The 25,824-nt window shown below is 39.4% G+C and overlaps 1 protein-coding gene across 2 annotated transcripts in view; it reads left to right on the top strand.

The window, feature by feature from the left end:
- The window catches only part of LOC140209927 (troponin I, slow skeletal muscle-like), a 107,859-nt gene that overhangs the window by 69,568 nt on the left and 12,467 nt on the right, over nucleotides 1-25,824 (top strand). For both annotated transcript variants that reach the window (XM_072278598.1, XM_072278599.1), the window contains 4 exons: nucleotides 5,896-5,923; nucleotides 9,699-9,740; nucleotides 10,573-10,704; nucleotides 19,832-19,921. In XM_072278598.1, the coding sequence (XP_072134699.1) occupies nucleotides 9,732-9,740; nucleotides 10,573-10,704; nucleotides 19,832-19,921 (231 nt within the window). In that variant the 5' untranslated portion in view covers nucleotides 5,896-5,923; nucleotides 9,699-9,731. The remainder of the gene's footprint in view (nucleotides 1-5,895; nucleotides 5,924-9,698; nucleotides 9,741-10,572; nucleotides 10,705-19,831; nucleotides 19,922-25,824) is intronic.

Genomic DNA, 25,824 nt, shown 5'->3' on the forward strand with positions numbered 1-25,824 from the left:
AACTAATGTTGCAACATGTATGCATAGAATATTCCTTAAACATCAACTCGAGGCTGAGTTTGTAATTAGTGAGGTCACAGTAACATTATGAGGGAATATTGAGAATAAGGGAATAACTACGCAAGTATGACATTTCAAAGCATTGGGACTCTCAGATTATTCCTCTGTTCTAAATTGAAGTTATACACTGTGTTACACATTTGAATTGGTGAGGCAATCTGTGAATCCTACATTACATGGAATTAGTATACTTTGATATCAAACTAGTTCTCGCATGCCAAATTATCTTATTGTTTTCATATTATTTTGCTTTGGTGATATTATTCCTACTGCTATTATTATTTGAAATTATTATTTATTTCCAAATAATGTAAAAAATAGCAATTTTATTCATATAGTTCCATTTGTAATTTATTCAATTGTAATGGAATTGCAGAACACTCTCACGATCTTTGAGATCATCTTTAGATCTCTCCATGGTGGGTATGGTAGGGATGTTGGGGGGTTTCATATTGGCTCCTAGGAAAGCATGAAGCCAGCAATTTGAATGGTGTCATGGGAGTGGATGTAGGGATAGGGACAGGGTAGTGTAGGCATGGGAAGACCACCATGCTGAAGGTGGGGTGACGGAGACACAATTTGGTAAAACAGAGCTTGGTAAAATGGGCTTTTTGTATGTGGCGTAATCAAGGAATCAGTGGCTTTGATTTTAGCAAATGCTGAGATTGATGTGGCATGGCACACTGGATGGTTGGAGACTGAAAACTGGGTGATCTTGAAGCTGCTGGTTTGGCAGTGGTATGGAAGCACGATGGAAGTGGTTAGATGGATTGGTGCTAAGGATTAAATATAAGTAAAAGACATACCACTCCAAAACCTGGCTCTCTTACAGTAACTCAGGGTCCTTGTCTCCAGGACAGACTGGTTCAAGTTATTTTGTACTGCTCTGAAAAGAAATTACATCAGGGGTTCAACTGTGACTCACGCCTGGAAGTGTTGAATTAAGTTTCTCCAGTGATATGAAATAGAGAAAGACATTATCTAATATCAAGGTAACATCACTGACAGATTTTAGGGACATAGAAAGGCCAGTCAGAGCTGAGAAAGCATATCAATCCTTATTGGGGCCATTTGAACTGTGGCAGGACTTTTCCAGCGTTGATATTACTGAGGACACTCAAGCTTTAGAAGTGATTTCCACCCTCTTAGACTTAATTTTGCTTCTAAAATGTTTTCTACCAAATCCTTGACAAGAAATTTATCTCTATATTTCACAAAGCCACATGCATCAGGTACATTGCCCTCACTGTGTGACGATGGTGCTTTTCTCTGTCTCCTCATTGCTGGAAAAGTAGAAATCAAAGCTTGAGAAGGCTTCTTATGCATTAGTGACAATATAAGAGACTGAGAAGTGATTTATAGAGGTGTACGAGATCATGAGGGGCATAGATAGGGAGAATGCATATAGTTTTTTTTGGAAACTCAAAAACTAGAGGACATAATTTAAAATGAGGGTCAAAGATTTGAAAGGGACCTAAGGAACATCTTTTTCACACGTGTTTGTGAAATGAGCTGCCAGAGGAAGTGGTTGAGGCAGATACAGTAAGAACATTTTAAATACATTTGGACAGGAAAGGTTGAGTGAGATATAAGCCATACATAGGCAAGTGGGACTAACAGACGGGCATTTTTGTCAACGTAGGTGAGTTGGACCAAAGAACCTGTTTACTTGCTGTATCACTCCATCATTCTATGACACGTTTAATATGTCTATGAAATCCCATGGTCCATTGCAGCAGCTTTAGCAAATAAAATCATTAGCACTAAGCTATATTGGAAGATAAAGCAAATGACTATTAGGTTGTTGAAATGGAGGTTAGGCAGTTAATTGGTCATTGTAAATTGTCCCGTGATTCGGCAAAGGTTAAGTAGATGTGTTGTTGGTCAGTGTGGTTTGTGAGGTCAGAAGGACCTGATCCAAGCTGTAACGTGAGATAAAATAAAGAAAGAATAAATATTGTTAAGGGGTGCCTAAGACTTTGAATATTTTGGTGTGACCTTAAGTTGTAGCTTTCCCTTAGTAGAATACAAAAGACCTTTACAAATTGCATATAAGTATTTTGTGCAAAATATGAAACTTGAACATTTTTAACTTCTAATTCATGTATATAATCTGATCGCCTTGACTCACCTCCTGATATATACAGAGATATAATGACAATGGCTGAGAGAGGGGAGAGGGTTCTGGTGCCTGACTCAGCCATGGCTTACATCAGCGAGAATTCACTCCCTTCTGATATACTGCAAGCCTTATGTTATTAGGAAAACTATAAATGTCCTCTTAAATTATGCAGGTACAAGGAAACTGGAACCATTTCACTCTAACAGTCTGGTATATATTTGGTCAGATTGCGCACAGTCCCGCCTACTGCCTGCATATTCCAATCCCACTACACTATGGCAGTATATTTCTTTTGTGACCATGGTCATCCCGTGAGTCACATCGGCAAGTAGATCTCAGGCAGTGAAGTCTGAAACAATGTCTGCAAAATGTCCAAGCTGGCTTTTCGCTAACTTTCTGTTGTCAAAGACCTTTGGACTGCTTTATCAGCTATATCAGAATCAAGTTTATTATCACTGTCTTCTCTGATAAGAAATGTATTGGTTTGTAGTAGGAGTGCAGTCAGAAGACATAGAATTACGACAGGTTACGAAATTGATAAGTTGTACATAAAAAAAGAATAATGAGGTCCTGTTCGCAGACTATCCAGAAATCTGATGGCAGAGGGGAAGAAGCTTCTTTTGGAATTGTTTACTGTGGGTCTTCAACCTCCTGTACCTACATCCTTGTGATAGTAATGAGAAGAAGGCATGTACTGGACGGCGTCCTTAACGATGGATGTTACCTTCTTGAAGCACCACCTCTTGTCCTCTCCAAATGGCGAGGAGGGTGGAACTGACTTCTGCAGACTCTTGTGGACCTGTGCTATGGAGCCTCTATAACAGGTTGTGATACAACCAATCAGAATGCTCGCCATTGTACATCTGCAGAAATTTGCAAGTGGCTCTGTGACATACCAATTACCTCAAACTTCTAAATGAGATTATTTGATGATCAACCATATTTAAAGTCAGTTTTAAATTATATAACAAATTAAAAGGATTACTAAACATAAATAATACTTTCATCTTAAAGCACATTTAAGCTCTGAAAGTCAATTAAAAATGTTAGGATTAAATAATGTGATGAGAATAAAAACACTTTGTGACACTATTCATTCATGATCAATGACTCCATTGAACACACAGGTTTGCACTGCATCCTTTAACATCTCTTTTTCTGTTAGCTTGCCTGGAATAAGATGACTTTATTAAAGGATACAATGTAAGAACAATTTACATTTTAATATTTCACAAGATTTAAAAATGATTAAAGAAACATATCTGTTAATACCTGGAAAATTTTAGCAAAACATAATATTGACATGGCCTCTTGTTCAACGTTTATTTTTATTTTTCCCACTATGATGAGAATTTTTAATGTAGTTGTCTCTGGTACTGAAGGATTAATATCATTAGCAACTGGACAATATTCAATGTTAAGTTTAAAGAAAATCTTATTGTTCTGTTTTAGCCTAATCAATTATAAACTAATAGTTTTTTGTCTAACGCAGATAAAGGTTTGACATTTGGGATCTGGACATTTCTCTTTTAGTTAGATGCATGGATTCCCACTAAGCCTGAACTCAAATCATCCTATGCTCCCTTTGACACAGTAAATGAGTGGTCTGTTAGAAACAGCATCTGTGGAAAGAGAAACAGAGCTAACATTAAAACATCAGTTTTCTCTTCCTACAGATATTACCTGACCAGTGGAGTGTTTCCAGAATTTTCCAGTTTTGTTTTAGATTTTCAGTTCATTAGAGTGTTGAATTTGATTGGCAATGGTCAACCTTAAAAAGGTAAACATTTACAAAAATCTGAGCTGAGTTGTAGACTGAAATCTAAAATTGTGTCAATTTGACTAATTTTAACTTTCAATGAACAATGTAAGTTCTGTCTGGATATGCCTATTCATGTATCAAAAATGACATTGTGTACTCACAAATGTAGAATTTGCTAAAACGCATTTAGCTTATACAAAGCTAAACTCTATGCAAACAGTTATGAGTCAAACTAAAAATAAGGTTGTAGGAATCTTTATTTATTAATAAGATGTAGGAATAGTGATCATCTCATTGCTAATTGTTCTTCGAACTGGTGAGATACTTCTTTGGAAGTGCTGCTGCCTTTGTGCTGATGGTATTTGCACAATGCTATTAGATATGGAGCTTCATAATTCAAGCAGTGGTATGTTTCCATGTCGGATCACGGTGGCTAGAAGAGAAATCTGAAGATGACAGCACTCCCATCCTGTTGTTAAACTTGTTGTAAGTGATAGGGATCACAAACTTGGGAAATATTGCTGAAGAAACCCAGAAGAGTTGTTGCAGTTGCTTTTAGTTTCAGAAATGTAATTTCTTCACTCTGGCTTCCTCTGACAGTCTTTTCTCATACCATCTGACTTTCCTGACTATTCAGTATACAATTGCCCCTTAGACAGTTAGACAATAACTAGCTTTCTGTTCACTAATTCAATAATTGGCATATTCTGAGGATAACTCTTTTTAAATAGTAAAGCTGGCGGTATACCATTATATGGTTCTGCATCATTCCTGCGGTGATGACATTTCTAGCCTATACTTGCCGCGTATATTGGTGCCAAGAATTTGAATTTGAGAATTAAACTGATGTGAATACTCGTACTTTCAAATCAGAAACATTTATTTTCTCACCATCAGCATTTCCCATAGATCTATGCTATGAATTGTTCTTAGCCAGTTTAAGTTGTTGTGTAATAAGTTATGATCTAATGTTAAGTTGCAACATCTCTATAACTCTAATTTTGCTTGCATTGCTCCACTTTCTATATTCCATTTGAGATATCAATTATATAAATATTTAGTGTTTTCAAAAAATTATGTATCTTCAGTAATTCTATCAGCAGTAATGCCTGCCAAACCTTTTGTGTAGGAAAGAGTTATTATTCATGAATGGATTTCCTTTGAAGCTACATATAACAAAGAGAAACTCAGATAGGCCTTCAGTGTAAAACTCACTTTTTTTGTACTTTCCTGTTTTTTTACTGGTCCTTGTCTGTTATTACATTCATTTCTCCTATGTCCTCACTTCTCTTATATAATCACTTTCTCTAATTATCCTTTATTTTATTCACCCCTGCCCACTTTAAGAAAAAGAGCTACTAAAATAGGCCCTCCAATCCCTCGAGACTCTTCTACTTTTAAATAGGATCGCAGCTGATCTACACTTCAACGCCTTACATCTGCTTTGGCTCAACATTCTGTGACTTATTAGGAGCTCAACTAAATCAAATCGTTCACAAGTGTATTTGGCTGGAAGTGTTTCAATTAATTCTGTTCCTTTGTGAATTTTAAGTAAGAGATTTAATTGTGACCCAGCCAAGATCTGAAATTCTCTTTCATAAGCTTCATCTCATGATCTTGTTTAGATTTGAAATTTTCTGCAGTCTACTATTTATTCAAATTGTTTGCCAATCGTCATACTAAACTCTAGTTGCAAATTCTAAATAAAAGTCTGTGAGATAATAAAGAATTTAATGTACCTTAATCTGTTTAACGTGTTCATGCTGCAGCCACTTCGGTCACATTTAGTCCTTATCTAAAATGTAAGGTTCCAAACCATATAAAGTAATCACATATTAGTGTATGTTTTAGCTGAATGCCCTTTATCAGTGTTTATTCTAACATGTGCATTACGCAATTACATATGAGGTTGCATCTGACAAGGTCTTAACTCTTTCTTTCTTTCTTCCAGCCCCCTCCATCAAAATGCCTGAAGCTGTGTAAGTATAATTAAGGTAGCACAATAAAACTGATAGAAATTCTAATCTTTATTATTTACAATAATGCTTGTGTCTTTTCTTCATTATTATTGTTACAGTAGAGAGGTAAGGCTGCTTGTTTCTTTTGAAACTTTTCATTCACTTAATCCTTTCTTCTCCCCTGCAATTTGCCATTTCACACAACTCACAATTTGGTATTGATCTGTTGTGTGTAATTCAGAAGATTAAATTTTTCTAATGAACATTAACAAAAACAAATTGATTATTTCAGTATGGTTTGTTGTATAATATGTTGAATTTGTGAATATTGTGTAGAAACAATATAACAATAAAAAGGAAGATGACTTACATTTAATATTATGACAATGTGCATGTAACTTAAAGCCAACTTGCTGCCTAATTTACATATTCTAATGAGAGTTTTTTATTACAAGACGGGGTTATTTTACAGCGATTACAACACAGCAGGATTATTATTTTCTCATCTGCTTAGATGCGTGTGACAGATTTGTTTATGACAGCACTCAGAGTGGAGGAAAGACTTTTTCGTTTTATTTTTGTCTGATGTACAGATCAGTAATCATTGAGCTTAATCCTAGTACTTACATGTATTGACATTAGATGCAGAAATGAACTACTTTGCCCCTCAAACTTGCTAGCCATTTAATATGATCATTGTTAATCAGATTGCAACTTCAACTCTAACTCCCATCTATCTGTATAAATCTTTCACTCCATTCCATATCAAACATCTATCTACTGCTACTTTGAAAATATCTGCTTCCACGGTTCATCGAAGAAGTTCCAAGCCCTCATGACCCTGTGAAGAGAAAAGTCTCACTGAATTCTTTAATGAGTGACATCTTATTCTGAAACATTGGTCCCTAGTTTTATGCTTACCACCAAATTGAATCATTCTCTCAACAACTTAAGGTCCTACATTTCAAGCCAGTCACCTCTCACTCTCGCAACATCAAGCCTAACCAGCACAATCTGTTTTCAGAAGACAACTCACCCATTCGAGGTACTGATCATATAAACATTCTCAGGGCTTCTTCGATTTGCATATGGCCTCACAAACAACTGCTTAGATGATCCATAATGTCTTGACCTTTGTAATAATTACCCTTAGAAATAATGTTCTGCTGACTTTTCTAGTGATCTGTTGCGAATCATGTACTACGATCCCCAGATCACTTTGCATTTCATAGCTCTCAATATTTCACCATTTAAAATAATAGATTTCTTGCATTATTTTCCACCCAAAATAGACCATATCTCATCTTTCCATATTATGTTCCATTTCACAGACCTTTCTCCCTTTCCCCACTCACTTTACACTTTGACATGATTTTATCATCTCCTTAAGTCCTCTTACTTTCTTCATTGTCTTTTGCATCATTAGCAAACTTAGCAACCAAGCCTTCAATCCCTTAATCTAGGTCCTTTGCATGAATCGTTAAAAGTTGAAGTCCCCACACTGATCACTGTGACAGGTTATACACACAAGAGATCCTCCAGATGTTGGAAATCCAGTGTAATACATACAAAGTACTAGAGGAACTCAGCAAGTTCTGTGGCAAATCCCTTGTTCTGACCTGTCGACCAGAAAGAAACCTACTTATGTATGTTCATTCTCTGTTTCCATTTGATCAGCCAATCTTCTATCCCTGGTATTTTGTTACCTCCTATACTTTTTGCTATAATTTCTAATGTTATACCTTTTCAACTGCATAGCCCTTTGTCTAAAGCACATGCTACTTCATGAGGCAATATCTTACTAGCTAAAACATTGATTGTATTATAACCAGACTGAATATAGAGTGGATTTCTTCACCCATCAATGAAAGTCTATTCAGAAAACAGTTATAATGAAACACCTTTTCTTTCAGTTGTGATTTAAACCCTCACTTGTTTGATCTAGTTCAAGTTCAAGTTCGAGTTTAATTGTCATTTAACAATACATGAACACCCATGAATATAGCCCAATGAAACAGTGTATCAACAGTCATTCACAGCTCAAGGCACTCATAGCATATATAAGACAGCAGTAAAATACAGTCACACATAAAAAAATAGTCCAAGTTCCCAAGTCCATGAATGTTGCAGCAGTCTGCAATCAAACAGAATACCTCTTGACTTCTGTCAAATGAACACTAGAGGGCAGCACCAACTTAGATATGGATGCTGCCCCACACTACCGCTGCACTGACTCCATCGCCTCTCTCCTGGGTGGCTGCAAACAGGCGACGCTGATGTTTGAGGCCTGGTTCTTGCCATGTCTGAGGCCACAAAGCTCCCCCACTGTTTCCCAATAAACCGGTGAACTGGACTTGCAGCATTCCACATTACCAGTTCAACAGGGCCGTATGATCACAAAAATAGCAACTAAGACAATCACTTGCTGTTAGACTGCATACCACCTTCGCACACTGATGCCTCTCTGACACAGGCACCAAATCTGCACCGAATCCAGCTCCTTCAATTTCTCCGCCGATGAGCAACTCATTGATGGGGTAGAACTGCTGAACTCTAAGTTCCTAATATCCAGCACTGTCTTGCGATCATAACAAATATGTTTAAAAAGACAATAACACATCTGGTTGGCTCCATAGAAGCCACTGCATCCGAGCATGCTACCATCTAACCAGATGTTTATCTGTTACTTATTTGTAAAGAAATCACAAAATTCGTAACATTGAAATAATCAGTGAAGTAGGAGTTAGGTTGAAAGATGGCTGGAGATGGAAGACGGTGTATGCCACTTGTACCAGAACAAGCAGTCTATTTCAATTACAAAATTAAACCATGATGACAAATAGTTTGAAAGACAATAATGAACTGACTACAGTGAGCTATGGATTGGTACAAATAGAACAATCAGAAATAAAGTTAGTATATAATTTTAATTTTTATTTCTTACTCTTAAAAATATGAAAAGCAAAAGCTGACAAAAGCTTAATGTGATTCTCAAGAGAGATTTGTATTCTGTTAATGACATTTCATCTGTAAATACTCTAAATGACACAGTATGTTAGATTAGAACTGCAAAGTTTACAAGCTGTATAAGGCATAACTCCACCTTTCTACTTCAGTATTGGGAAATACATATCAGGAAATAAGTTTGTAAAAATGACTCAGTTTAATACCAGCAAGTGGCAAATTATTTTCCAGTAGATCCCACCAACTCCTGCATGCTAGAAGCAAACTGAGGAGGCTGCAACTTTGCTGAAGTAAGAGTTAAATATAGCACTGAAAGTACCAGGAATTTATTACTTGAGTCAGACTCCCAGTATGCAAATTAAATCTGCGTTTGTGAAAAACAGCCTAATTTTTCAATGTCAACACCACCTTGAGGTACAGGATATTTCCAAAAACCAGCTCACTGCTCTTTTACGTAAATTTGACTACAATATTAAGGTTTTGCAGAAATGCTACTCTGGGACTTACCATTCAAAAGACATACAGGCTTCCTCCCTCCATCTTGAAATACATTTTCATTGAGTGTTCATCGGACAAGAGATGGAAGAAAGCAGCACGCCAATTAAAGGATGGAGTATTGAAAGGCAGGACAAATAGTGGAAAAGAAAATTAACGGAAAGTTATGTGAAAAAGATCAGAAATCAAAGAGTAAAGTACTGTAAATAAATGTTAGCTTTACACAGAAATTATAAGGAGACAGTGAAAGGGCTTCAGTAAGTCTGATAAGAATAAGGGAAGAAAACTGAAAAGTTAATTGACAAACAGATTAACTGACCTATTACTATCTCCATAGAGAAAATCAAAGATTTCAGCTTCCCGCAAGCTCATGCTTAAGGTAAGCTTGTGTAGGTTTGAACTTTCTCATTTGATTTATTTATCCTCTGTTGTATTTCAGCAATTTTCACCGACGGCTTCCTGTTTTCAGTCAAGCTTCATTCAATGAGATGACTGTTAAAGCACACTGAACAATATTCTCTACAATGTATCTTGCCTCACTTCAGGATGGCCAACAGTTAAGGAAGTAGCACTACCATTTGCTCTCCTTTCAGCTGTTGCTTGGTCTTCATTAATAAGAACATGTACTGGGTAGATTCTCCATGAATCTGGCGGTAAAGACATGATCCTAGTTACATACCTTGAAAACTAGTTTCTCAAAATGCTTCTTGGACATACATTTTAATTTGCAACTCATTTTTTGTAAAGTTTACATTTTGATTACATTTCTGAATCCCTTAAAATCTCTATTTCAGCCAAAATTTCAGATAGTTTTATCATGATGTCCTGCAGGTGTAATTCAAGTCAGCTGTAAATAGTGAAATCTCTGATAGCAGCTATGACCTTTAATGTCCTTGACATTTGCGTAAGTGCCCACTTCAACAGCGACACATACAGTGACAACAGTAGCCAATCTATCAGAATTTACCATATATATCTCTGGTGTTTTTGACTTAAACACCGAGTTTCAGTCCTTTATTTTAGAACTGTATTGCATTTTCACCAATAAAAAAATGCAACATTTTAACTGTGTGGTTTTTCTCAGAGATTACAGTAATGTTCCTGTCACTGGTCAATCCTTGTGCATTTTTTTCAACATGGCTGATTAATAAATTAATAATTTAATGTTCAAGGCAAGGCAGGAAATGAGCAAACTTGTACTTGCTCTTTAGAGCTTGCTGCTGGCAAAAGCCAAAGAAGAATTAGAGCAAGAAATGATGGAAAGAGGTGAAGAAAAAGAAAGATTTCTCGGAGAGCGGGTCCCACCCATAAGAATATCAGGCCTGTCTTTCAGCCAACTGCAGGTAAATTTACTCTTTCATTTTGAAATATAATGATTTTTATGTTTTGTATGATTTCTGTATAATCTAACTGAAGTGAAACGGTGAGGATTCGATCAATGGGTGCAGACAGCAGTCTGTGGATTCAACTCTAACTTGGTTTCAACTGGCTGGACAAAGGTCTCTGGTATAGGGATCCTTGTGTTCCTCTTATTCCAGCTTATTTCACTTTCCCAGATTTCTGTGCCTCAACATTTTTGGCTCAGCCTTGATCACTCCAGAAACAGCACTTCCCTCTCTAAACTTTTCCGTCTTCTCCTTTTCATCACAGCTTAAAATATCACTTTCTAATATTTTTAGTCACTCTTCCTCATATCTCACTTCACAGGTTTCAACATGGACAATCCTATGATGTAATGGAACACATCTTTGTGTTTAGATGCAAAATAATGGCAAATCATTGAGTTAGTAAGTGAAAATTAAAATCCATTTTAAACTACAGATAAGGTCTGTACAGTTAATTACAGGTAAACTACAGGTAAAATGGAGGTCCATTCAAACACAGCAGCCTATCAGGGACCAAACAAAGGTGCACTTTTCTTTTTAAAGTGTGTTTTTTATTATCGTAAGACCATACTGATTCTTGGGGCAAAGAAGGAGAAGCTGGTGCTCAGCCCGGAGAAGGAGAAGCAGTCGCTTGGGGTGGAGAGGGTGCGGAGGTGCTGACTTGGGTGCAGGCCGTGTTGCTGGTGGCTACTCGAGGCCATCAGATTTGGTGCACTAAAGCAGAGTACATTGTAACCGTGAGTGACTGTCTCAGACATTTCTCTTGCTATCGCAAGACCCTGTTGGACATTGATAATGCGAGATTCCGCAGGCCTTTGTTCCCTTGTTTGGTGGTCAGAATGGTACTGAGGCAGCAGCGTGGCCTCGGTTGTTGTGAGGGACTACGCCTCAAGCCTTGGGCTTGCCTGCTGCTGCAGTCCAGTTGAGACGACGCTGGAGGCAGTGTGGTGTGGAGTCAGTGTTGTCAGCTGGGAGCTGACCTCTCCCAACAGTGCCGCCCTCCAGTGCTCGGTCAGTGGAATGACAGGCTGGATTGGCAGGAGTTGTACCATCAATTTGCACGTCGCTTAGGGACTTGGGCTATTCATGTGTTTTCTTGCATAATGATGTGTTTATTTCTTGGTGTGTTTACAACAACAACCTCTCACTTAATGTCAGCAAGATCAAGCAGCTGATTATTGACTTCATTAGGAGGAAAGCGGATGTCTATGAGCCAGTCCTCATTGGGGGGTCAGAGGTGAAGGGAGTCAGCAATTTTAAACTCCACTGTGTTACCATTTCAGAGGATCTGTTCTGGGTCCAGCATGTAAGTGCCATTATGAAGGAAGTACAGCAGGACTTCCAATTTCTTAGAAGATTACAGAGATTCGGAATGTAATCTAATATTTTGAAAAACTTCTATAGATGTGTGGTGGAGAGTATATTGACTGATTGCATCACAGCCTGGTATGGAAACACCAATCACCTTGCATAAAAAAAAGCCTACAAAAAGTAATAGATAAGCTCCAGTCCATCAGGGGTAAACCCCTCCCCACCTTTAAGCACATCTACATGAAGTACTGTTGTAGCAGAATCCATCATTGCAGATCCCTACTGTCTAGCTCATCTAGCTTTCTTCTCATTGCTGCCATCAGGAAGAAGCCACAGGAGCCTCAGACCCCACGCTACCAGGTTCAGGAACAGTTAATACACCTCAGCCAACAGGCTTTTGAACCAAATGGCATAACATCACTCCACTTTAGTCACCACATCATTGAAGTGTTTCTGAAACCAATGGACTTTACACAAGAACATAAAAACATAAGAAATAGGAGCAGGAGTAAGCCATCCGGCCCATCGAGCCTGACCCGCCATTCAATAAGATCGCGGCTGATTTGTCCGTAAGCTCAGCTCCATCTACCTGCCTTTTCCCCATAACACAGTTCCCTTACTATGTAAAAACCGATCTAACTATATCTCAAATATATTTAGTAAGGAAGCCTCAACTGCTTCCTTGGGCAGAGAATTCCACAGATTCACCACTCTGAGAAAATCAGTTTGTCCTCATCTCCATCCTAAATCTTGTCCCCTAGTTCTAGTCTCGTCTACCAATGGAAACAACTTTCCTACTTCTATCTTATCTATCCCTTTCAAAATTTTGTATGTTTCTATAACATCACCTCTCATTCTTCTGAATTACGGAGGGTATAGTCCCAGGCGACTCAATCTCTCCTCATCGGTTAACCCCTTCATCCCTGGAATCAACCTGGTGACCCTCCTCTGCGCTGCCTCCAAAGCCAGTATATGCCTCCTCAAGTATGGAGACCAGAACTGCACACAGTGCTCCAGGTGCGGCCTCACCAGTACCCTGTATAGTTGAAGCATTATCTCCCTGCTCTTGAATTCAATCCCTCTAGAAATAAAGACCAACATTCTGTTTGTCTTCTTAATAACCAGATGTACCTGCAAGCCAACTTTTTGCGATTCATGAACAAGCACTCCCAAGTCCCTCTGCACAACAGCATGCTGCAATCTTTCACCATTTCAATAATAATCTGCTCTTCTATTCTAAATACTGTTGCTCCCCTTAAGTTCAAAAAGCCTAAGCCTAAAGGTCTGCCTTGGCTTAATGACACCACCAGAGCCCAGAGGAGGAAGTGCAGAATATTTGAATGAAAGTGGAGGCGTGATAAGCTTCAAATTTCCTTTGAAATTTTGAGATACAATCTTCACAATTATCAGGATGCAGTTAAGGCTGCGAGAGCAAAATACTTTTCTGATCTAATTTCTAACAACTCTCATAATCTCAAGTCTTATTCAGTACTATAAATTCTGTCAATTGTCCCACCCCCAGTATTAGTTTAGGTGTGTCCCCTGCTAGGTGCGAAGAATTTTTAAAATTCTTCATTAGCAAAGTTGAAAATATTAGAATGAACATTACCACCCCCCCCCCCACTCGTGACCTAACTGTCTCACTGGTCTGTTCATCTAAACCAGACAGTTTCCAACCCATCACACTACCCTTCCTTACAAAGATTGTTTCCACCATGAAACCTGCAACCTGTCCCCTTGACATTGTCCTCACTGCCCTCCTTAAGGATGTCTTTGACATAGCTGGTCCCAGCATCCTCTCTATTATCAACAGCTCCCTGGCCACTGGTACCATTCCAACCTGCTTCAAGCGTGCCGTGGTCCAGCCCCTCCTGAAAAAACCCAATTTAGACCCTACCTTACCTAGTAACTACAGACCTATTTCTAAACTTCCATTCCTGTCAAAGATTCTTGAAAAGATTATTCTTCATCAATTGCCATCCTACCTACACCAAAACAGCACCTTGGAAAGATTTCAGTCATGTTTTAAGGCCTATCAGGTTGTAAGTTGATTTTTAAAGCTTTAGAAATTGTAGAAAAGATAGATTTCCAAAATTGTTTCAATACAGAACACGACCAAAACATATGTGTCAATGTAGCTAACTCAGTTTTGCATCTATCACACTAACTATTTACATTAGGAAATATTTTAGACAATCTCTCCTTTGTCAAATAACAACGATGTACAATTTTAAATTGAATTAGAGAATGACTGGCACAAATCGAAGAAGAGTTAACCTACTTCAAAATTCGCAACCAATCTTCTGTTATCAAGGTCATGTTAAGTTCTCTTTCCCAATCTTGCTTAATCTTAAGTAAAGGATAGTTATCCTGTTGGTAACTATCAGTTTTGTTTGGTACAATTCCTCAACATATTCACAGTATTTCTATATCAGACCAATACGTAATTGCATTTGTCATATTATTGTCTAGAAGGGTTATTTTATTAAAATGGAAAGGTGCCTCTGCTCCCACTTTGATACAATGGTTCTCTCAGGTGATGTTATGTCTTAGTTTGGAAAAAATTAGAAGTCGAACTTTTGATCCTAGATTTGACTTTGAGAAAAGGTGGGGTTCTTTTGCCTGTTATTATCATTTGATTTGAGTTAATAAAGATGGTCCTTTTCTGATGCTTGAGTATATGGATTTGGTTGGTGGATTGACATCTTTTGTTTTAATGGAAGCTTGTATGGCGTATAGCTCTGGGTTTGTGCTCCAAATAGGTTTTTTTTCCCCTTTTTTTTTCGCTATTAGGGTTTTTTTTCTGTTTTAGTTAGTAGGGGTTCTTTTTTTCTTTCTTTCTTTTTTCCATAAAAAAAAGCTTTAACATTTTGTTTTTTGATTATTATTGATATATTGTTCAGCTTGGTTGATAGTTTAACTCTTATTTTACATATGGATATGTTGTCTTGATTATTTTGATGTATTTTTGTTTGTTGTTGATTTTCAATAATAATTAATAAAAAGATTTAAAAAGAAAAGGTTTTCAGGCTTATCATAGCACAGAGTCTGTCCTGCTGAAAGTGTACTATGATTTCCTCCTCTCTACCGACTCAGGTGACTCTGCCATCCTAATTCTTCTTGACCTCAGCGTAGCATTCGATACTGTGGATCATGCCATTTTAATAGACCGTCTCCAGTACGGGGTTGGTGCTGGTGGCACTGCCTTGAACTGGTTCACACCTTACCTCAAAAATAGAAGCTTCGCCGTCAACATAGGCAAATCTTCTTCTTCTCCAGCTAGTTTCTCCTGCGGGGTCCCACAAGGTTCCATCCCAGGTCCCATACTTTTCTCTATATACATGCTTCCCCTCGACCAAATCATTCAAAAACATGCCATTTCCTTCCATTGTTATGCTGACGACACACAGCTTTATCTCCCCTTGAAACCAAACGACCAATCAAATCTAGTCAGCCTCATGAACTGCCTTGAGGACATAAAGTGTTGGATAGCACAAAACTTCCTACAGCTGAATGAAGGCAAGTCTGAAGTTGGCCCCCTTGACTCCATCAAAGTGATTACCAACAGTCTTGGTAACCTGTCCACCCTTGTCAAACCCCACATCAAAACCCTTGGTGTGATTTTTGTTTAGATTATGAGAACACTCAGTCCTCCTTTATTGTCATTTAGAAATGCATACATGCATTAAGAAATGATACAATGTTTCTCCGGAGTGATATCACAGAAAACAGGACAAACCAAAGACTAACACTGACAGAACCACATAATTATAACATATAGTTACAGCAGTGCAAAGCAATACCATAATTTGATGAAGAACAAACCATGGGCACGGTAAAGGAAAGTCTCAAAGTCCCCGAGTTGATCGACTCCCGAGTCCCTGATAGCAGGCGGCAAAAGAGAAAAACTCCCTGCCATAAACCTCCAGGCACCGTCAACTTGCCGATGCCTTGGAAGCAGCCGACCACAGCCAACACTGAGTCCGTCTGTTCAAAAACTTCGAGCCTCCGACCAGCCCCTCGGATACAGCCTTCCGAGCACTATCCTCTGCCGAGTGCCTTCGACCTCTCCCCGGCCTCTGAAACAAGCAAAGTCGAGGATTCGGGGCCTTCTGCTCCGGAGATTCTGGTTACCTCACAGTAGCAGCGGCAGCGAAGAGGGTATTTCAAAAGTTTTCCAGATGTTCTTCTGTACTCTCACGTCCATCTCCACCAAATCAGAATTGTGCACAGTCCCCTACTCGACAGATTACAGATATCATTCATTGCAGAGGCCACGTGCGTTGCCGTCGCGCCGCCATCTTCTTCTCCTTTGATTCCGCCTTTAAGTTTGGCAAGCAAGTTAATGCAGTAGTAAAAGTCAGTTTTTTCCAGCTTCGTACTATTGCCAAAATCAAGTTGTTTCTCTCTTTCAAAGATCTCGAGAAAGTCATACAAGCCCTTATATCCTCCCGCTTAGACTACTCCAACTCTGTGTACTGGGATTAGTCAGTCGTCCCTGTCCCGCCTGCAGCTGGTCCAGAACACTGCAGCCAGGCTCCTGACAGGTGCCCGGAAGAGGGACCATATTACTCCTATCCTGGCTTCTCTCCACTGGCTACCAGTAAGGTTTAGAATTGATTTTAAGGTTCTCCTGTTTGCTTATAAAGCCCTAAATGGGTTGGCCCCCTCCTATATCGCATACCTTCTAACCACTTATTCTACTTCCAGGTCCCTCAGGTCTACTGACCTGGGACTCCTGGCTGTCCCACGATCTAAATTTAAGTTCAGGGGTGACCACACCTTTGCTGTTGTAGCCCCTAGACTGTGGAACAGCATTCCCCTCCCTATCAGATCTCCATTGATGCTTTTAAGTCCAGGCTCAAAACTTACCTTTATTCACTAACGTTTGAATCTTCCTGATGTGGCTGATTTTTTGGCTTGTGCTTAGGCTCATGTGTTGTTTATTTTGTGCCTATAAGCTGTGTGCCTTGTTGTTTATATCTGTGTTTCTTGTACTTGTGATTTTAGCTACCTGTTATGGATTGTACAGCACTTTGGTCAACATGGGTTGTTTTTAAATGTGCTTTATAAATAAATTTGACTTGACTTGACTTAACTTCTATTATTCCTTCCAAAGTGGATGATTTTGCATTTACCAATGTTGTATTCCATCTGCCAGACCTTGGCCCACTCACTTTACCTATCTATATCCCTCTGCAGACTCCCCACATGATCTGTACAATTTGCTTTTCCACTCACCTCAGTGTCATCAGCAAATTTAGCTGCACTACACTCAGTCCCCTCTTCCAAATCATCAACGTAAATGGTAAACAGCTACGGGCCCAGCACCAACCTCTGCGGCACCCCACTCACCACTGACTGCCAACTGGAGAAACACCCATTTATACCACTCTCTGCCTTCTATTGTTTAACCAATCCACTATCCATGCCAACACACTTCCTCCGACTCCATGCATCCGTATCTTACTTATAAGTCTCTCGTGCGGCGCCTTATCGAACGCCTTCTGGAAATCCAAGTATACGATATCCACCTGTTCGCCTCTATCCACTGCACTCATTATGTCCTCAAAGAACTCCAGTAAGTTTGTCAAACAGGACCTGCCCTCTCTGAATCCATGCTGCGTCTGTCTAATGGACCTACTCCTTTCTAAGTATTTCGCTATTTCTTCCTTAATGACAGCTTTCAAGGATTCTTCATCTCACATTCTCGATATGTATTGCTAATTTGCTTATTACTATTATTAATATTTTTTCTTCCCTTTTGTATTTGCACAGTCTGTTGTCTTTTGCACATTGATTGTTTGCCTGTGCTGTGGGGGTACGGTCTTTCACTGATTCTATTGTGCTTCTTGTATTTACTGTGAATGCCCACAAGAAAATGAATCTCAGGGTTATATATGGTGACAGACATGTACTTTGATAATAAATTTGCTTTGAACTTTGCACTTTGCCAATAATCTATAAAATTCTATGTAAAATAGGTGGTAGTTTTCAACTTGTGTAGAGACTCTAGATTGTTGATTTGGTAGAGTGCCATTTTCTGCATAGAAATAATGCTGGCCTCTTAGTCTGCTAGGACATGGGAATAGTCATTCAAGTACTTCAGGTGAATGTCAGCAGAATTTGATGAAAGATGGGTTATTTATGTCCATTCACCTAATATGGAGGGATTGTCGAGACAAATTTGGAATCCGAATGGAGTTGAGGCGACGGAGTGGAAGAGTTTTGGAGCCTGTCCACCTAAACCGGGAGTGAGGTTAGATCCATGGAGGTGCTGGGTCGACTTGGAAAGGGCACTCTCAGAATGTGTCGATGTGAGGTCCCAGTGTAGGAGACGACCCAGGGTTTGGACAATTTTTAACACCGGGCCAGATGGACTGAAAAGGCAGGGTGTTGGGACCAGAGGCAGGGCTTGGGGCCGGTTCTGCTCCGCGATGTTTACTCTGCTCTTCTCAGTGTTGAGGCTGAGAGACTACTCTGGCTGCTTCGGGCTTAGTGTCTGTGAGCTTCTCGGCGATTTGCCCTTCTGTGTGATGAACTGAGTCTGAGGCTGCGGGCCCACTCCAGCTGCTCCCGACTTCGGGTTTGTGGGCTCCATTTCATTCTGAATGTCGTTGCTTGCTTTATTGTTTGCATGATTTGTTTTTTCTCTCTGTCTGCGTATTGGGTGTTGGTCTTTTTTTAAAATTGGGTTCTCTCGGGTTTCTTTTCTTGTGGCTGCCTGTAAACAGACGAATCGAAAGGTTGTATAATTTATACATACTTTGATAATAAATGTACTTTGAACTTTGAACTGTGAGAAATCGCAAATGATTCTTCGATGGAAGGTCTGGTATGCTGAAGGAATAGCGTTTGTACTGCCAAAAATTTATTTGGTGAGACAAATCATATTGTAAATGATGAAAATATGTGATGCTAATTTGAACCTTGAGATCAGGAGCATCCGGAATAAAAAGCAGAAGGAGTTGACTACCTCACAACCATACACCTGTGCCCTGCACCCTCCCATCCATAGAAATCTGCAGACTCCACATGGGTTTTATTAGCCACAAAACCAGAGCAGAAGTAAACTGTCCTCAATCCAGAGAAACTGCCTAAGAGAAAGCAATAGTATCAGGGCTTTCATGATCCTCGTTGTTTGCCTGGAAGTGAGGCCATTTATCAGGGAAATATACTTTTTTTGATGAGTTGCCCACCTGGAAACAAAGAACCCTGAAAAGATGGAAATCTGAAATACAAAAGACACAGAAAATTCAGGGAATAAGCAGCAGTTCCCACAACATTTATGGAGAGAGAAACAGCCCAATTTACTGAGTATTTGACCATTTTCTATTTTTGTTCATTTCATTGAAAGTTTATCAGTGTTATTTGTTGAGAGCATCCAATACATGAACCAGGTGAGGTTATGAGATTACTTTGAAAAACCACAGTATTTACTGGTAAATTATTAGATAATTATTAGAAATTATTATATAATTTAACAAATTAGATAAATTATTAGTTTGTACACCAGCAGATACACACGATGAAAAATATTAAAAACACTCCAAAATTGGAGTTACTGTTGTGTTGTTTTGAATATCCAGTTTTCCTGGGATAAGACACAGACTAAATCCAATATGCTCATACTATAGAAAAATGTTCATTCATAAATTAGAGGCTCTTATAACTGAAAATAAAACCTATAATTGAAATTGAAAACATATTAATAATTTTTCACTTATTTTTATATTTTGACGCAAAACCAACATTGACAACGCCAACAACTCAGGAGCTGTGCCGTGAACTTCATGACAAAGTGCATGTAGTGGATGAAGAGCGATATGATATTGAAGCCAAAGTGCAACATAACAAGAGAGAGGTATGTAGTCTGGGGAGAGTTGGTTTTACCTCCCCTCAAACAGAATGTGCTGCTGCAACTTCCTCTTTAGAGACAACTGAGAGCCAATGATAAAATCGTTGAACTAAAGAGAAAGGAATTGAATTGCTATTTCAAGCTCCACTTGGAGTCCACTTTTCCAGCATAGAAGTTTAAAGCTATACTTTTATGGCTACTAAATATTTATTGAAGGGTATTCTGAAGTTAGATTCATTAATTCATCTTACTGACAAGGCCAACTTTGATTGTCTAGCTCTTGAGAGGGTAAGCCATCTTCTTTAACCACTTGCAGGTACTTCCACTACGATGCTTAGTAACCTATTCCAGGAACCTACCTGTCTCCATGTAAATAAAACCTTGTCCATCATTCTGTATGTCCTGAGGAAAGGTCTCAGTCCGAAGCATTGACTGTTTATTCATTTCCATTGATGCTGCCTGACCTGCTGTGTTCCTCCAGCATTTTGTGTGTGTTGCTCATCAAGTTGCCTTTCAAATTCAACCCCCACCCCACCACCAGCCCCAGCTTTAAAAGCATATCCACTAGTGTTTGACACTTTTACCCCTGGGAAAAGATTCTGACAATCTACCCTATCTATACTTCTCTTAATTTTAAAAGCTCTGTCAGGTCTCCTCCCTACTCTGCAGCACAAGGGCTCCCAACTTGGGTTCAAAGGACCACTTGCTTAATGGTATTGGTCTGTGCATAAAAAAAGGCTGAGAAGCTCTACCCTATGGAGAACAACCCAGTTTGTCCAAACTTTCCTTATAGTTCATACTCTCTAACCCAGGCAGCATCCTGGTAAACCTCTTCTGCACCGTCTGCAAAGTCTCCACCTCCTTCCTATAGTGGGAGTGACCAGAACTGCATCAGTACTCCAGCTGTGGTTTAACTAAAGTTTTACTAGCTGCAGCATGACCTCCTCGCTCTTATATTCAACATGCCGAACAATGGAGGTAAGCATATTGTATGATATATGCAGAGTCCTGACGAAGGGTCTCGGCCTGAAACGTCGACTGCACCTCTTCCTAGAGATGCTGCCTGGCCTGCTGTGTTCACCATCAACTTTTATGTGTGACGTATGCTTTCCTTAGCACTTTATCTACTTATGTAGCTACTTTCAGTGAACTATGGACCTGAACCCCAGATACTGTAGAAAGGCTGGATGGTTTGGAGTTTATAAGATGTGTGCAGGATAGTTTTTTTGCAGCAATACATAGAGGAACCAACTAGAGAAGGGGCAGTGTTGGATCTCCTGTTAGGGAATGAGATAGGTCAGGTGACGGAGGTATGTGTTGGAGAGCACTTCGGATCCAGTGATCACAATACCATTAGTTTCAATATAATTATGGAGAAAGATAGGTCTGGACCCAGAGTTGAGATTTTTGATTGGAGAAAGGCTAACTTTAAGGAGATGCGAAAAGATTTAGAAGGAGTGGATTGGGACAATTTGTTTTATGGGAAGGATGTAATAGAGAAATGGAGGTCATTTAAAGGTGAAATTTTGAGGGTACAGAATCTTTATGTTCCTGTTAGGTTGAAAGGATGGTTAAAAGTTTGAGAGAGCCATGGTTTTCAAGGGATATTGGGAAATTGGTTCGGAAGAAGAGAGATATCTACAATAAATATAGGCAGCATGGAGTAAATGAGGTGCTCAAGGGATATAAAGAATGAAAAAAGGATCTTAAGAAAGAAATTAGAAAAGCTAAAAGAAGATACGAGGTTGTTTTGGCAAGTAAGGTGAAAATAAATCCGAAGAGTTTCTGCAGTTATATTAATAGCAAAAGGATAGTGAGGGATAAAAGTAGTCCCTTAGAGAATCAGCGTGGACAGCTATGTGTGGAACCAAAAGAGATGGGGGAGATTTTGAATAATTTCTTTTCTTCGGTATTCACTAAGGAGAAGGATATTGAATTGTGTAAGGTAAGGGAAACAGGAAGGGAAGTTGTGGAAAATGTGATGATTAAAGAAGAGGAAGTATTGGTGCTTTTAAGGAATGTAAAAGTGGATAAGTCTCTGGGTCCTGACAGGATATTCCCTAGGACCTTGAGGGAAGTTAGTGTAGAAATAGCGGGGGCTCTGACGGAAATACTTCAAATGTCATTAGAAATGGGGAAGGCGCCAGAGGATTGGCGTATTGCTCATGTTGTTCCATTGTTTAAAAAGTGTTCAAAGAGTAAACCTAGCAATTATCGGCCTGTGAGTTTGACGTCAGTGGTGGGTAAATTAATGGACAGTATTCTTAGAGATGGTATATATAATTATCTGGATAGACAGGGTCTGATTAGGAACAGTCAACATGGATTTGTGCATGGAAGGTCATGCTTGACAAATCTTATTGAATTTTTTGAAGAGGTTACTAGAAAAGTTGACGAGGGTAAAGCAGTGGATGTTGTCTATATGGACTTCAGTAAGGCCTTTGACAAGGTCCCACATTGAAGGTTAGTTAGGAAGGTTCAATCGCTGGGTATTAATATTGAAGTAGTAAAATGGATTCAGCAGTGGCTGGATGGGAGATGCCAGAGAGTAGTGGTGGATAACTGTTTGTCAGGTTGGAGGCCAGTGACTAGTGGTGTGCCTCAGGGATCTGTACTGGGTCCAATGTTGTTTGTCATTTACATTGATGATCTGGATGATGGGGTGGTAAATTGGATGAGTAAGTATGCAGATGATACTAAGATAGGTGGTGTTGTGGATAATGAAGTAAGCTTTCAAAGCTTGCAGAGAGATTTAGGCCAGTTAGAAGGGTGGGCTGAAAGATGACAGATGGAGTTTAATGCTGATAAGCGTGTGGTGCTACATTTTGGTAGGACTAATCAAAATAGGACATACATGGTAAATGGTAGGACATTGAAGAATGCAGTAGAACCGAGGGATCTAGGAATAATGATGCATAGTTCCCTGAAGGTGGAATCTCAAGTGGATAGGGTGGTAAAGAAAACTTTTGGTATGCTGGCCTTTATAAATCAGACCATTGAGTATAAGAGTTGGGATGTAATGTTAAAATTGTACAAGGCATTGGTAAGGCCAAATTTGGAGTATTGTGTACAATTCTGGTCACCAAATTATAGGAAAGATGTCAACAAAATAGAGAGAGTACAGAGAAGATTTACCAGAATGTTACCTGGGTTTCAGCACCTAAGTTACAGAGAAAGGTTAAACAAGTTAGGTCTTTATTCTTTGGAGCGTAGAAGGTTGAGGGGGGAATTGATAGAGGTGTTTAAAATTATGAGGGGGATAGATAGAGTTGATGTTGATAGGCTTTTCCATTGAGAGTGGGGGAGATTCAAACAAGAGGACGTGAGTTGAGAGTTAAAGGGCAAAAGTTTAGGGGTAACATGAGGGGGAACTTCTTTACTCAGAGAGTGGTAGCTGTGTGGATCAAGCTTCCAACAGAAGTGATAGAGGCAGGTTCGATATTGTCATTTATAGTAAAATTGGATAGCTATATGGACAGGAAAGGAATGGAGGGTTATGGGTTGAGTGCAGGTCGGTGGGACTAGGTGAGAGTAAGCATTCGGCATGGACTAGAAGGGCCAAGATGGCCTGTTTCCGTGCTGTAATTGTTATACGGTTATATGGTTATATATCCCTCCATATATCAATGCTGTTAAGGGGTCTACCATTAACTATATATTTTCTCCATTCACTTGACTTCCCAAAGTGCAACAGCTCACACATGCCTGGATTAAATCCTGTCTGCCACATCTTCGCCCATATCTGTACCTGATATATATCCTGCTGTATTCTTTGATAGTCCTTTACAGTCCATAACTGCATCCTTCTACAGTTTCAACCAAATTAGTGATCTATACCATGAACAATAAAGGTCCCAGCACCAATCCTTGTGGAACACCACTAGTCATGGGACTCCAGCAAGAATAACAGATTTCCACCCTACTCTCTGTCTTCTATGGGCAAGCCAATTCTGAATCCAAACTTGTAATTCACTCTAGATCCCATGCATCGTTATCTTCTGAATCAACTGATCATGAGGAACCTTATCAAATGCCTCACTAAATTCCACGTAGATAATATCTACTGCCTTATCTTCATCAAACTTCTTTGTCACCTCCTCAAAAAGTTCAGTTTGTTAAACATGACGAGCTGTACACAAAGCCACACTGACTGTTCTTAAGCAGTCAATGCCTTTCCAAACTTGCATAATTTCTATTGCTGACTATCCTCTCCATTGGCTTCCTTACCACTGACTCAAGGCTCTCTGGCCTATAATTACCTGGATTATCCACATTTTCCTTTCTTGAAGAAAGACACAACATTTGCTACTTTCAAGTTCCCCTGAATTTTGCCTGTTGCGAGTGAGGACACAGATTTCTTTCTCAAAGTCCCAACAATCTGCTCAGTTGCTTCCTTCAATATTCTGGAATATATACCATCATGCCTTGATGATTTATATAGCTTGTTGCTTTCCACAAGACCCAGTTCTACCTCCTCCTCAATCATAAAATTTCTCAGCACAGTAACATGCCCCACTTGCTTTCACTATCCTCCAAATCTTTCTCCTTGGTAAATACTGACACAAATTACTCATTTCCTACCTCAGCTGCTTTCTCTGACACCAAGATCAAGTTCCCTTCTTTATCCTTTAGTGGACCTACCCTCTCTAGTTATCCTTTGTTACAGTATCCTCTTTTTCTTAATATAAGTGTAAAATGCCTTGGGACTCTCCCTGATCGTGTTCACTAAGGACATTTCATGGCCGCTTTTGGTTGCTGTAATTGCCTGTCTGCACACCTGCCGTCTTTATATATTACAAGAGCCCAGTCTGATCTTAGCTTCCTAAACCTTATATATCCTTCCATATTGTTTCCAATGAAATTTCAGACCTCTCAGATCAATCAAGGTTCCCTTACGTTACCATTCTTGTCCTTACTCCTGACCAAAACTCGTTGATCCTGCCTTCTCATCAGCTGGTCTTTAAACAATTTCTACATGCCAGACATGGGCTTGTCCGACAGCAGCTGCTCCCAAACAACACCCTTTAGCTTCTGTCTTATCCTGTCATAATTTGCTCTCTCCCAATCTGGTATCTTCCAGCAGGAGCTGATTTTATCTTTATCAGAACAATCTTAAAGCAGAATGAGTTATAGTCATTATTCCCAAAATGTTCATCCACTATGAGGTCTGCCTCGAGACCTGACTCAATTCACAAAACAAGGCCCAGTACCTTCTCTTCTCTAGTTGTACTCTCCACATATTGTTTTGTGACTGTAAGAAATCCTGCCCCATTTAAGCCTCTTGTATTAAGGAAGTTCCAAAAAATACTGGGGAAATCAAAGCTCAAAGTTCACATTTGTCATCATGGAATGCACACCATATAAAACCTTGAGATTGATTTTGAGATCAATCAAAGAAACTCAATAGAATTCACTAAAAGGCACACTCCACAAAAGAGGATAATGCACAAAGTGTAAAACACTGAACGTGAACTGCAGAGTCCTCGAAAGCGAGTCCACAGTTGTGGAGACCAGCCCATTCTGTGCTGAAGTGAGTAACACCTGTCCAGGAGCCTGACGGCTGCAAGGCAATAACTGCTACTGAACATTGTGGTGTGCCACTCAAGACTCCTGCACCTCCTGCCTGAATGTAGCAGCAAGAAGAGAGGGAGACCAGTCAAATGCTGGCAGACATTGCTGTACACCTGTTCGTTTTCAGCTCTTGTCCTTGACGATTTTAATTGTGCCCAATGATTTAACTGGTGCGGAGTAATGAAGCCAATGGTCGATTTATTTTCCACTCTCAGGCCTCAGTGCAGTGTCCAGCCCCAAACAATGGCTGCCACAGCCACACCTGCACTCTCAGGAGTCTAGTTCAACAAGTCCCCTAGGAGATTGCAAAAGTGCCAGATTATTTAGTTGGTTCAAAA

This window comes from Mobula birostris, chromosome 14 (genome assembly GCF_030028105.1).
Source record: "Mobula birostris isolate sMobBir1 chromosome 14, sMobBir1.hap1, whole genome shotgun sequence".
Lineage (NCBI taxonomy): Eukaryota > Metazoa > Chordata > Chondrichthyes > Myliobatiformes > Myliobatidae > Mobula > Mobula birostris.